This window comes from Echinops telfairi, unplaced genomic scaffold (assembly GCF_000313985.2).
Source record: "Echinops telfairi isolate 266 unplaced genomic scaffold, ASM31398v2 ScPeMD7_25;HRSCAF=90, whole genome shotgun sequence".
Classification (NCBI taxonomy): Eukaryota; Metazoa; Chordata; class Mammalia; order Afrosoricida; family Tenrecidae; genus Echinops; species Echinops telfairi.
The window spans coordinates 18,959,804-18,974,450 of NW_022103922.1; the positions used below are offsets into that span (position 1 = coordinate 18,959,804).

General features: G+C 48.4%; 1 protein-coding gene across 1 annotated transcript in view; it reads left to right on the forward strand.

Annotated features, from left to right (window-relative positions):
* ADAMTSL1 (ADAMTS like 1) overlaps positions 1-14,647 on the forward strand; it is a 355,504-nt gene that overhangs the window by 275,424 nt on the left and 65,433 nt on the right. Inside the window, exon 19 of the mRNA XM_004706548.3 lies at positions 2,899-3,026. Within this exon, the coding sequence (XP_004706605.2) occupies positions 2,899-3,026 (128 nt within the window). The remainder of the gene's footprint in view (positions 1-2,898; positions 3,027-14,647) is intronic.

Below are 14,647 nucleotides of genomic sequence, written 5' to 3' on the forward strand. Positions count from 1 at the left end.
ACGGGGGGCGGGGGTGGGGTTCTTGATGAAAAATTTGGTCTCTATGGACCAAATAGACCGTTCCCTAGCTTGTCGTGCATTCTTTCCAAAAATCGGGACTTTTTTAAAACGCCAAAAAGTGGGGCTGTCCGCCAAAAGCGGGACGTCTGGTCACCTTAACCACCCAGGGACACCCAACTTAAATAGGAGCTAAGATAGGAGGAGGGTTTATGCCACCTGCTAGGATCGGGCAGGTGCGATGGGTCTATGGGGAGGAGGGCTGTGTGGAGAGAATGTATTATCTGCACATCAAGATCTAGGACGCGGCAGAACGTTGGGTAACAGGGCGCGCACCTTGCACCTTCTTCTCTGCCATCTTCTCCACATCCCTTGCTCCTTAAATCCAGTCCTCCGTTCAGCGTGTCTAGCACTACCAACTGAAGGGGCACTGGGAATTCCATGTCTGCCTCAGATTCACAGCTCCACTGCATTTCATAAACGGATCATCTGAATTGTAGGGAGGGATTTGCCAATCGCTGGATCTACCTTCTGGCCTCTTCCTCTGATGTTTAGTTCAAAACACCTTCGGCTAGGAACAAGGGACAGACGTTTCCGGCTGTAGGGCAGCAGCTGTTCTAACGAATTTGTGAACTGAGCACATTTTCATTTCTGCCTTTTCAGCATTGTGAAATTGAAAGGTAATTACTGAATTCTACCCTCCCGAGTCACCAGTTCTATGGAATTTTAATTAAGCCTGTTTTCATTGGAAAACTGGTGTGCATGCACGAAAGATCCTGGGACCTTAGCCTTTGAGATGGGAATCATAAAGTCAGTTTTTCTTTTTCTTTTTAATAAACCTATCATAACCAGAATCCCCAACGAGATTTAGCAATGATATCCCATTAACCCATGAGAAGATTTCTCTAGGACACAGTGGCTTTAACTAAAATATTAGTTGACTTACCAAAGATCAGAAAATGCTATAGTCTTTCTCTTATCTTGTCTTTGAAATAAACTAACATGTAAGTGTTTGACTTTGAGGGAAAACGTCCCTGCTGCTTGAGGGATGAGTGAGTGAATGAGTGGTTGAGGTGTATGACAATCTCTCATCGTCTCCCTTTCATCCCTCGCAAAGCTTCAGCTCTAGTTCCACGCCACAAAAGCTCGCACATCCTCCGTGATCACGCGGACGGCCTGGAATCACGCACAGGTTGTGCTAAAACTTCCTTTTGCTAAAGTTGTCCTTTCCTTTTTCCTCTCACTTGCTTGCTCCCTTCCTTTGCCCAGAACCGCCTCCCACATCGCTAGATCGGTTGAAAGAAGCGCCCGTTCTTACTTCAGGCCTGCCCACTAAGCAGAGGTGTAAATAAGCAGCAGAGCAAGCATGAGACAGACCAAGTGCAGAGTCGAGGCGGCCTACTTCACTGCTGGATTGGTTACTCGCCTCAGAATAATTTAGAGCTGACTAGAGGTGGCTCTGGCTGGACATGCCCTAGAGTCTGGAGGGAAACCAGCCAGGGACCATGAAGGAAGCAAAGGCGTGATTCATGGGGGAAATGCGTTGTGGGGATAGATCTGACTCCTCGTCGGTCACCAGAAAGGTTGTGAATTCTCCGGACATGTCTCTGTCTCTGTCCTGAAAAACGACTCCTGTCACCTGCTGGAGTCCTGTGAACGCCTGTTCACATGGAAGGTGGGTCGTGTCAAGCTAGGAAGGCGGGGACGGTCGCAGAGGAGGCAATGGCAACTCTAGGGACCAGGAGTGCCCACGAAGCCGTTTCCGTCGAACGATTTGTCGACCCAAGGCCCTACCAGGTCCAGACACTGGATCTCCACCCTCCGACCTCTCCTCCCCAGCTGCGCTCCCAGCTCTCCATACGTGTGCCGGCAACATCTGCCTCATCACCAAGACACTCCGCTTCACGGCATCATTGGGCCTTTGCTGTTTAATTGCCATGGCATAGCAGGTGGTGCCCCAGAAAAGAAGAAGTGATGGGTTTGTGATGGGAGTGGGTTTGGACAGTTACTTTCAACACTCACAGTGTGATTCGTGTCTGTCTCTTCAAGTCAGGAAACCTGGCGGAACGGGATGGCAGCTACTCGAGCTCTCTACCCTTGGCCTCTCTGCCAAGGATTGTAGGAAACAAAGCAGTCACCCGGCCTGAGCGGTGGGCCGCAGGATGCTTATGAGCTACTTAGAGGTCCATAGGACCACCTAGGAGTGAGCGTTTCCCAGGCAGTTCCCTTCAAATGGGCACACGAAGACCCTTTATCAGTCTTGGAGTCCTGGCTTTCTCTTCTCCATCCCAACCTTCACAGATGCCTTTATCCACATCACGTTCTGGCGAAGCCCTCACTCTACTTTCTACCCTGCATCCAAGCCCTAGGAGCTGTGGTGGTGTCACGTTTACGCATTGGGTTTCTAACTGCAAGGTCAGCAGTTCAAAACCACCAGTCGCTCCTTGGGAGAAAAAACGGGGCTTTCTACTCCTGTTAGAGCTACTGTCTAGGAAACTCACGGGACGGTCCTGTCGGTGTTCTATGAGTCAGCAACGATTCAGTGGCAGTGAATTTGGTCGTTTTTGGTTTCTCCCAATAAACCTTCTCCAAGTCCACCTGGTCATTTATTGTAGCACCCCCTCTCACCCCCAAAAGATGTGTGACATGCATCCCCGTAGTTGGCTGTCTGCTCTATCCGGTAGCATTTAGACTAAGTAACCCACACGCTGCAAAGACACCCCAGAGCCTCCTGATTTGGGACTGCTACCAGAATCACACCAGTCACAATGTCGAGAAATCCTGGGTTCCTGGGGCTAGTGTGGTTGGTGGGTAAAGCAGCACCCTGCGTCTCCCTCCTGCCTATCAATATTGAACGCCATGCAGCTGACCTGACCAGACTCCCTTTTTCTGTCGCTCTAGGATTCTCCTCCAGCCAGATGACTCCTTGCAGATCTTGGCCCCGGTGGAAGCCGACGTGGGCTTCTACACTTGCAATGCCACCAACGCCCTGGGCTACGACTCCGTCTCCATTGCCGTCACACTAGCAGGTAATGTGAACATTCCGGTTTCGTTCTATTCAGAAGCCTTTTATCAAATGAAGACTTGCAAGGTGTCCAGGGACACACCGGACACTCACGAGCTGCAGGGAATGGGGGTGTGCTTTGTGCGGTAGCAGGAAACCTGTGCTGGGTGATGTCTGGAGAGGGTGCGAGGACAGTTCATGCCAGCTGTGGGGCGGGGGGCGGGGGAGTGTGTGCTTGTGCTTAGAGTTGGGCTCTGCAGAGTGAGCAGCATCTTGATTAACAGAGATGGGGGTCTATTCCAGGCAAGGAGAGCATGAGCCACCGAGGCACCTCAGGGAGGGAGGAAGAGAACACGAACTGTGATCAGCGGGTGCTCCTGGAGGGTCCTGTTGTGTCTCCTTGTTCTGCTTAATGCAAACAAGAAGACCTGTGGGCAACCGGGATTCTGTGGCTGTGCTTGGAGCCAGGAGCCTTCGCCGGCACTGTGCTCTGGTTCGGTGTGGTTTCAGCCTCTTGTTCTCGGGCACCGGCCCACTTTGTCTTTGCAGCGTTCCACATCGGGTGATTGAAGGCACCCGGCCTCGGAGTAGAATGTCACCCCAGTGACAGTGCTGTGGTCTTGTCGCACTGCGTTTTGAGTAAACCTCTTTTAAATAGGGCAAACCTTTGTCTCCAGAACTAAAAGGGATCTTAGATAACAGCTGGCCCAGGGGCCTCCTTTCACTAGGCTGGGCAACCTGAGGTCACACAGCTGCTCAGCTAGTGACAGAGAAAAGGGGACCCCAGGTTTCCAATTCCCACGCCGTCGTTCTCTCCACGTCCCCGCTGACGGGACCAAATGAGGTTCTCTCGTCTCGGACCTGGGCCCTCCCAGCGGGTGGCAGGGCGTTGCTTGTGTTTGTGTCGTTCCTTTCAACATCACCCCACACCGACCTCATCGTTCCATGCCAGGATTATGCTGTCACACCGCACTCCAGCCACACGTGCTGCTACTCCCTTGCCTATCTGTTAGCAGCAGTGATTCTGCACCCGTGACCTGAAGCTGATCGGGAAGGGACCGTCCTTAGCAGGAGGCTTTGTAGGGACCCTGAGAGCCACAGCAACGACAAGCTCAGGGGCCCTGGGGTGGATTAAAGGACGATATTATGAATGCCTCTTTTTTTGGTGACTACAACATTCACTTTTCTCCTAATGTCTTCCAGTTGCCTCCTTTATCCTCCCTTTATACAGAGTCCAGATGCTGGGCCCTGATCTCGTTAAATCTCTCATGCCTTCCACCTCCAACCTGCCTGAGCAGGGGCACCTCTGACATCCTTCCGACTGCTGGCCAATCACACCTCTCCCGGGATCCACGTTCTTGTTTATATTTATCCAGATTCGGGTCAGCTCTCTCACAGACTAAATACCCCCAAACTTAATACAATTAATGAAAACCTGTCTGGAATTAAGCAAGGCAATTGTAACATCAGGCTGCTTTCCCGCCCTTTGAAGAGAAGCTCTTGGAGGCTGCCAACAGGTTCAAAGCCAGGGAAGAGAAACAGGGCGGCCAAGGAGGCACCGGGGAAGGGAACCAAAGGGGCCAACAGATGGAGCATGAGCAGAAACTCCACACCCAGGGTGTAGGCAGCCCTGTCGCTCGCTTCAGCTGCTGGGGCGTGTTCAGCTCTGCGGCGGATCTGTGAAGCAGTCCCTTTCAAAGGCACAGAACGCACGGTCGCCTTAACATTGTATCCAGCTCTTTACATGCGATTAGCCTCTGCTCCTGCGCCAGGGTCTCTACTCAGTGACCAGAGGGCTCGCCAGGTACTGTTCTGAGCATCCCCTCTGCCAGGGTCTTGAAATGCACGGTCACTAAGACCGGAGTCTGGTGCCTCATAAACTTAGAGAGTCGTAAAGGCAGTGGCTGTTCACGTGACTCCCTAGAACCGAGAGAGCCTCGCAAGTTCCTTCAAATAGGCACATCAAGATCCTGTGTCGCCACGGCGACAGGTCAGCTGGAGCCTGAATTTTGACTACATTTGATCGCATTTAAACGGTGTATTAGCTGTGTGCCCAAAGGATAGAACCCCGTTGTGCCTCCGTTCTCTGTCAAAGTGAAGTTGACACTGCTGCCCAGGGCTGGTGTGAGGTTCAATGAGACGGCATGTGCGAGAATGCGCTGAGTCCGATGCCAGGCACATCGTGCACGCCCCATCCATGTGTGCTCCCTTCTCTTTTGCCGGCTCCTCTAGCATGAAATCCATCCTGAAGGTGGTTCTAAGATGTGGAAAACATGAGCCCCAACTTCGCTTCCATTGATTTTTTTTTTTTTTTTTTGCTGTAAGCCTTAGCACTTACAGTTTCAAGTGCAGGCTTAGAAGCTGATTGGCAGTCAAATCCTCGTGGTAAAAGCTCAGCGACCTTTAAAGACATCGTCAAGCTGTTTCTGTACTTCGGTCTGAATGTGTGGCAAAAAAGAAAAAAAGGTTATTTTTATTTCTCTTTAGGCTAAGACCGTCAGATGTCCTGTGACTCTGTAAGGAAGCTTAGAGCTTGCTAGTACTTTTGACTTGACGAGATGCATGGAAATGGGCTCATAATCATTCACAAGAAAGGTGTCGTGTGACAGGGAGTTGAGTCTCAGGGTCCTGGCGCTCGTGGTCTGAGTCTGAGCCTTTAGCGGTTTCTCCCTGAGCACCTTCTTCACACTTCCTAAGTTCGTGTCTTCATCTGTATAATGGCAGTCATGGCCGGCTGTCTCTCCCTCTGACGGTGGAGATTAAATGCATTCATTTCTTTAAAATGCTTATCCTAGTGCTTGCCATCTAGAAAACCCTTAAGGACTGCTGGTGGCATAGTGATTACGCATTGGGTGGTTAACCTCAAGGTCAGCAGTTCAAGATCACCAGCTGCTCTGGTAGAAAGACAGGGCTTTCTACTCCAGGAAGGAGTTGCAGTCTTGGGCACTCACAGGGGCAGTTCCACCCTGTCCGATGTAGGGCTGCTGTGAGTCGGCATCCCCTCAATGGCAGTGAGATGAGCTTATTATGCTGGAGATCATGTAAAACACAATTCCTCTTCAGAGACTGAATACCCACAGGCCCTTGGGAGAGCCCCCTCTCTGAGCGCACCACCTTCTGTGCGTTCTGTGCAGTACCTGGAGGGTCTGAATTTGGAGCTGGCCCTTGTGGTGAGGACTGTGTCACCTGGGCCCCAGAATAGTGCCCCCCTACCCCCGCCCCCGTCGAGGTTCCCCAGAGCCTGGAGTGAGTGTGTTACCCGTTCTGCCTCTCCAGAGCATTTCAGTTCCATTTCTTCCTCTCCGTGCAGATTCCCTTTAAATATGTAAACCTTGAGTTGTAGACACACAGCTGAAATCTTTCTTACTGTGTCCAGTTGGGCCTTGGAATTATTGTCTGTAGCACCTTTGCCAAATTAATGGTAATATTAATAGAACTACTATACGCCCCATGGGAATAATTTACAATCTCCTTCAATAAAATCATAATGATGGCCTTAAAGTTAACTAGGGACATATATAAACTGTATATATACAAATGGATTTGGAGCTCACATTGAATCATAGCCAAAATCTAAGAACAATTAGTTCTTATGATATGGCCCTACTTAAAACCTACCTCCATGAAGTGATCACTGAACATGTGGGTGCTGCAGCAAAGCAGGATGAATACAGCAGATGGGGCCTCGCTATTAGAAAGAATACTGTCTCACGTCTTGAAAGCTTGTCTCAACACAAGCAGCCATCTACATGAGGCATTGCCTAAGTCCACACAGAAGAAGCACACCAGCATATGTGATCCAAGAATTGTAAACAATAAAAGCCAATCCCAGAGGTGGGAATGGTACCAGAGCTTAATTTCTGAGCACCCAGTTTTCAGTAATTTATGGATGACAGTGAAAACCCCAAACCCATGTAACAGGGTTCCCCATGCGGATGAGGCCTCTGATGAATCCCCTCTGACTATGGACCAGAGATGGGAGAACCCTGGTTACCAGGCAGAGTACATTTCAAGCTGCAATTGCAGTGAGGTCAGCATGAGATGCCTTGTCCTTGATCACCCTCTTGACCCAATGGATAATTGTTCCAAAATACTTTCTGCTTTGTTATCAATTAAGGTGTTTCTTTGTTTCATTGTGTCATTGTTGGTGGGCTGTTTGTTTGTATTGTCTTGATGTTGTATGATTTTCTGTAGATGAAACCCAGAATAGGTGACCCCATAGAGCCAACAACTGGATCAATATATTTAAAGAACCATGACCGGACGCTGGAAGGAAATGGGGAGCTAAAAACACTGAGTACAAGGAAGAAAAAATGTCCCGGAATTGACTGTGGTGTTCATTGCCCCACTCTTATGAATGTGATTAAATGGTTGAAATGTGTGATATGATGTGACTTTGAAGTTGTAGAGCCCCCTCTCCGAGCACCTCATGTTCCAAGGAAGCAGAATTAATCTCCTGCAAAGGGCTTGGGGGGCCTGGATTCAGAGCAGCCGGCTCCTAGTGAAGACTGTTTCACCGTTCACCAGGGCCCCAGGATTGTGCCCTCCCATTGCGCGTTAGCTCGTGCCCTGGATTGGGTATGTGGCCAGTTCCGCCTCTCTGATGCATTTCAGTTCCGTTTCTCACCCTCTTAGCAGATGTTCTTGAAGCATGTAGACACTGAGCTTTAGATGTAGAGCCAGAAGCTTTCGTACTGTGTCTGTTTGAGGCCTGGGGATTATTGTCTTTAGTAATTTGGGCTTCTCTCCATTAGTGTTGCTTCTACCCTTTGAAGCTCAGAGTTGAGTACCTTGCTGATGCCTCAGTTTCCCCTTCTGGGAGATAGCCAAAGATCATTGTTTCCCTATCCACTCATCAGAACACTCCCAGCCTTGTGGGGACCCCAAATCTACCAAACCCACCACCGATGAGTAGATTTCCCCACTCATGATGAGTCTATATAGGATTTCTGAGCCTGTGAATCTTTATGTGAGTAGAGAGCCTGCTCATCTTTCCCCCCTCAAAGTGGCTAATGGGTTTGAACCACTGACACTGCAGTTTGAAGTCCAGTACTTACCCAACCTTGCCACGAGGGTTTCAGGGGCACAAAAGTACTGAATGTACTTAATGGATGCCTGTTGCACTGATCAGGGTGTGCCTGAGAATACCTTTCAGAGGAGGGACAGTGGGGAGAGTATCAAGGAGAAGGAGAAGGAAATGCCATATACCTGACGTTCAGAAGGACTGCCATGAGTCCATTCTAATCCATTGGCAACACTATAGGACAAAGTAGAATGACTCCTTAGCATTTTTGAGAGTAAATCTTTACCCAAGCAGAGTGGCTGATGCGTTTGAACCACCTACCTTGTGGTTAACAGCCCAACGGATGCCTTAAAGCCAGTCTGGATAAAGGAGAGTTCCTGGCATGCACCAGGGTAGGCACTAAGATTGGAGAGCCCATGCTAGCCAGTCAGTCTCAGCCCTCAGCTGGGCTAAGAAAGCGTCCATGGCTGAAGGGAGTAGGCAGGGTTTTGAAAGAAAGCAGTAGTTTCCTGGTAAATTGCTTCAGTCTGGATCAGTGGAGTTTAGCTCTACTTACCGAGGCAGATGAGGGCCCCTCCAGGTGGGACCATGGGTGAGCTCATAGCCATACGGAAAACGTTTCTGGCTGTCATTGATTTTACAAGATCACAAAAGCGATACTGTAAGGCCTGCCTGACCTCATCAATGGAAAATGAGAGGAAGATGGGGCTTGAGGGCTGAGCGTATCATTCACGGAGAGGAGAGAACACGGATGAGCTCACCGGACGTCTTCACAGGAAGGGAGAGACAGAAAATCCGTCTCCTTCCCTGGCAGGTTTTCCTGATCTTTTATGAGTGGAGTAGCTGACACATAATGTGTCTAATAAAGAGATCATAGACCCGCACTGGGAAAATCACAGCATAAGGCAGTTGGTTTGCGGGGGAGAGGTGCTGGTGGTTTCAGTGGTTTGTTTAAAAAAAATTAAGTCTTCTTCCTGTGCCCTTCCTCGTCATGATTTAGTAGCTGTGATAAAGTGCAAGCCATTTTATCAGCGCTCAGAGCGTGAGGTGTTTCACAGGGGTATTTCTGAAGTTCTCGTTTCACAGGGGTATTTCTGAAGTTCTCATCCAGGAGTTCTACGACCTAGATGAGGATTTGGCTTGAGGGCGAGTTAGGCTTTGGGAGAGGCTTGTCACCAGGGCCGAGGTTGACAAAGGGAGCCTTGTTCCAGTACCTAGATCAAAGGGAAAGGTTGCCAGGCTGGCCGTGTTCAGAACAGTGTGGTAACAGCCATTGACGGGTGCAAGCTGCGCTCCAGGGGACTTCTTTGTTTGAGAGAATAGCCAGTAACTCAGGCCCTCGGGTTTTCTGCAATATAAACAGATGTGCAGAATGTACACTTAAGACCCCTGGCTTTGATGGAATTTACATAAAAGGGAGGGGAGAGCAAAGCAGGAGAATCCGTTTACTTTGCTACCCAGTCCTCTGGAGGAAACAAGCAGGGTCGTGTCTCTGGTCCAAGATAGCCTATCTCTAATCCTCAAAAGGCAATTCCCGTATCTGGCAGATGGGATGAGAGAGGGACGGATGGATGGATGGATGGATGGGATGCTCTGTACTGTGAAGGGGGCTTCAAAATTTCATGGGGAAATGGGATTTAAAGATAATGGAATTGTCTAGAAACTAGTGGAACTCCCAAGGCTATGGTCTTTCGTGACCTGCCACGCCTGGAACTGAACTCACTCCCATGACTCAATGTTTAGTGGAGCAACAGACAGATCGACCAGGGGAGCCCATCATCTCCTAGCGACTCTGTAGGACAGAGTAGAACTTCCCCTGCGGACTTCCAAGACTCTAAGCTTTTCCTGGAGGAAGAAGCCTCATCTTCCTCCCATAGAGCGGCTGGTGGTTTCGAACGACAGAATTGACAGTAAGTGGAGCGGTGAGACTAGTGAGGGAGGCACACCTTAGCATAAATCCGACATGAAAGCGGGAAAGGGCAGCATTTCCCCCAGGACAAAGGTCAGAGGGTCAGGAAGGAGAGGAATGGAAACATGGAGCCCTGGGAGGACGGGGAAGGAGTGAGGGTATGCTGAAGGGAGCACCGAGGGAGAGGAAACAAACGTGGGAATGGTTGGATATAAAACCGACGCTCCACTCGGTACACTTTCCTCCAACTCACAATAAAAAGTTTGAAGGAGAAGGGCAATGGAGCCCTCCCCTGACGTCACCTCCGTTAGCTGTTCATGGGAGAGGGTGCAGCATCCCGTGGCTGTGCGAGGTGCAGGGACCCATGTCTAGGACTCTGCAGGGGAACGGGCTGCCTTTCCTTCCGTAGAGAGTCAGCACCTTCAGGTGAATAGTTAGAACGACTAATGGCAGCAACGTGACACACTGCCATTGGCAACAAGTGTCTCCAGAGAACGGCGATGAAGGCCCAGGAGGAGGAGGGAGCCATGCAGTGTAGGTGTGCGGGTCAAGGGCGTGGCTGTAGATCATAAGGGTCCTGCGGTATTGCCCGAAAGCACCCCAAGCAAGCAGATTTCAAGCCTTTGCATTGTGGGGGAGCACAATAATTAACTAGTAGTCACGAGGTTGACCCTGAATCATCAAGAAAAGCTTTTGTGACATGAAAGCTCTTTTTCTGCTTTTTCAAGGCCTAATGTACATACCATAAAATTCACCCCTTATGAATTTTGTGAGTATGTAATTCAGTAACTTTAATAAATGCATAACTTTGTGTAACCATCAACACAATCCAGTTATTTTAAAATACCTACTAATATGTTGAGGTAGTATTTACCGTACATACTCGAGTATACGCCAACCTAAATAACAGCCGAGGCACCTAATTTTACCACAAAAACTGCATAGAAAATGGGCTGAATATCTTGTCTTATACACAAGTATATATGGTAAATCCCATACATTTCACCCTTTGGAAGTATATAATTCAGTGGCTTTTCTTGTACTTTATCTGTCACCACGATCAATTTTAAGATTTCCATTACCCCTACACGATCGTTGCCTAACACCGCCTTTCCCCATTTTGCTCAGCCTTCCAAACCCCAAACTCCCCGCCCACGTGTGGATGCCCACTCACACAGCCCTCTAGCACAGGGTGGCACTGCCCCTGTGAGTTTCTGCGACTGTGACTCTTGACAGGAGCTCAAAGCCTCATCTTTCTCGCATGGAGCACCTGGTGGTTTCAAACTTCGTACAGTTCGCAGCCTAGCTAGCCTATGACCACGATGCCACCAGGGTTTGCTTTACTCAGTCCCATTCATCCGCGAGTCAACTCCCTGTCTCTGTGCACGTGCCTCTTCTGGACATTCCACACACATGGGCGTATAAACCCTGTATAGTATTTGCTTCTTTACAACTGGATTCTTTAACGCGGCATGGCAACTTTAAGGTCCACCTCCATCGCAGTGCGTGCAAATGCCTCTATTCTATTTTATGCCTAAATAATAATTGGTGGTATGCATATACCAAATGTGCCCATCCATTAAGTGATGGGCACTTGGGTTTTTTCCTTTTTCCCCAACCGTTATGAATCTTGCTGCTATGAGCCTTCTTATCTTAAGTTTTTGTGTGGACATAACTTTCCATGTCTCCTGGGCATACAGACCTAGCCATAGAAGTGCTGGCTGTAATACACGTGCTTAACTTGTTAAGAGACTGCATGTTGTCAGGAGAGACCCTTCCCTGGAGAAGGACACTAGGCTTGGTGAAGTGCAGGGGCAGTGGAAAAGAGGGAGGCCCCAACAAGATGGAGTGGTACAATGGCTGTAAAATAAGAACATTGTGAGGCTGGTACGGGATCAGGCCGTGTGTCACTCAGGTGTTCACAGGGCCGCTATGGGTTGGCACCAGCTTGATGGCCGCCAACAACATGATCCAAACTGGCTGCCCCATTTTACATCCCACCAACTCTTGCTCTTCTCTGTCCGTCTGATTATGGCCACCGCCGCTTGGGCCAAGTAGTATTTCATTGTGGTTTCAGTTTACATTTCCCTGATCATTTGTGATGCTCAGACTCTTGCGCTGGTTAGTGACCCGCCTTCTGTGTGGCAATGAGCAAGTGGTGTCGTGTGGAGGGGATCAGGTCTCGTACAGTCATTCAGGTTCTGTTGCCACCAGAACAAAGTGCCAAAATAGGAATGCTGACAGCAATGCCAATTGATTATCTTACAGCTCCAGGGACCAGCACCTCGGTGCATTTCTTACCAGAGTAAAATTTAAATGGTGACAAGACTACATTTTGAAGTTGTTGTTAGCTGAGTGAGCTTTCTTATTTAGGACTGTGGTATCCATTTTCTCAGTGGCTGTAAACTGGGCTCATTCCTAGCGTAGAGGCCACGACATTCCTTGGCTCTCGGCCCGCATGCTCAGGATGGAGCTCTCAGACTTCCGTCTACCTCTCCTGATGTGGAAAGAGCACAGGACGTTAGATTGCGCCCGCTGGGGTCATCTCCCTAGTTTAAGGTCACCTGCTTAGCAGCTTTAATTCCATTTGTCCCCTCATTCCCTTTTGTCGTGTAATAGAGCATATTTCAAGGTCTCGGGATTAGGACGTGGGCATCTTTAGGGAACTATTAATTCTACTTACCACACCCTATCTGAAGGGTATAATTCATCTTCATGTTCGTATTGCTCTTCTGCAAATTTTTGCGAATCTAATGTTACCAGAACATCTGCTTTTTTCAAGAAAAGCCAAACCCTACCTCCTCTCCCCCAAATCACTTGTTTTGAAATCTCTCCAAATTAAACTGTTTCTAATGAGCTCACTTAAAGAAAATCATATCAGGCTAAACCTGTTTGTGCTCTGGTAATAGCCTAAATATTAAATCTTTTATTATAGTTAGGGTGATACATGGTGTGACCATGACATAATTAATTAGATTTAGTTAATGATATCACACCAACAAAACCCATGTAATGATTTGGATTGGAGAGTAACATTTATTCTCAACAATTGCTAGAAAGGCAGTTTCCTATAAAATTCTAGGGGAACGTTCTGCCTCATATCCCCTAGAAACCGATTCAGAACTATAAACCTGCTTCCTGATTGGAAATGGAAGGGTTTTTATAGCTGCACTCTTGGGTCTCTTCTGGACCTAAGAGTTCTAGGACTCTCTTCCGTACAAAGAGCAAAGCACAGCCACCACCCACCCCGCCCAGCTGCAGAATCCCCCTTACCCGACAGGTGGGCTTTTGCAAAGTCACTCCCCTATGTTTGGGGGAATGAAAGACGAGAGAGAAAGGAAGAAATCGAGCTTTTGCAAGTACTTCTTGGGAAGATTGAAAGGAATTGCCGAGAAGAACCTTAGAATTGTTCTAGGATGCTGGTGAGGAGAGAGGACCCAGGTGGGTAGAGATAACTCAAGGTCAGATGCTGCCTTAAGAGGTGGAAGCTAGAAGTAAAGGAGATCTTGCCAGAGAGACAGCAAGACCGGGAAGAGTTAAACACTTCTGAGCTATAAAATGTGAATGTATTTGGATGGAGAACCAGGCTGAGAAAAAAGCATGCATGTTAATATGACTTATCTGTAACAAAGAAACTCTTGTTGAAACTGCAGGGTGGGGGCTCAGTAGGCAGGGAGTGGGGAGCATGATCCTGAAGAGTTTCCAGCCAGCAAAGGATGGTAAGTGGACATGAAGAGTTAAGACCTAGCATTGCTACTGACTTGAGGTGTGTAAAATATTGTCGGTGTTCTAAGGGCCTTCAGTAGGTTTGCACGATCCTAGATCCTAAGTCGTATTTTACTCACAAGGCGTCCTTAAGTTCTTCTTCTGAGGATTCTTGTTTGTTAGAAGTAAATTTTTAAAACTCATTTGACTGGGGGCTCTTCCAGCTCATAACAATCCATACATCCATTGGATCAAGCACATTGTACATAGGTCATATGTTGCCATCATCCTTTTCAAAACATTTTCTTATTGCTTGAGCCCTTGAGCCCAGCTCCTCATTTTTCCCTCCCTGCCCCCCTCCCTCCCTCATAAACCCTTGTTAATTTATAAATTATTATGATTTTCATATCTTACACTGACCGCTGTCTCCCTTCAGCCACTTTTCTGAGGATTCTTGTTTAGGGAAGTTTTCTGAGACTTTGCTCCAGTAATCTTTGTGAGGGACCATCAATAATTGCAGAGTAAGCAGAAGGCAGCCTTTCTTAAGTCATTATTTGAATACTAGTCTGTAGGTTACGGCCAGGCTGATCTGTTGGTTAAATACCATTTGCTTAGCCTTTGTTTGAGATATTGAAAGTATTTGAAATCTGTAACATGCAATGGCTTGAAGAAATCCTGCAGCCGAACATGGATTTGATGATTCCTTGGTGACAAGTGCCGCACGGGAGCATCATTCCGTCCTAGTCATCCCAAGTCAGAGGTTCCCAGTGCGTCAGGAGGACATTGCTAGATGCCCTTCATGCTGCAAATGATGTGATGGGTGACAATCAGCGGAGCCAGAGAGTTCTGCATGTTTCATAGTTATTGTCTTCTCCTGCCTTAAGGGAGAGTCCCACAATGGGAACCTCCTGTGAGATGCTTTACACTAAGACTATGATCAGTGACAGTCCAGGGTTTCCCTAAGAGAATGGTACAGCCCTCTCAGGCGCTGGAAATATTATTGAAGGGC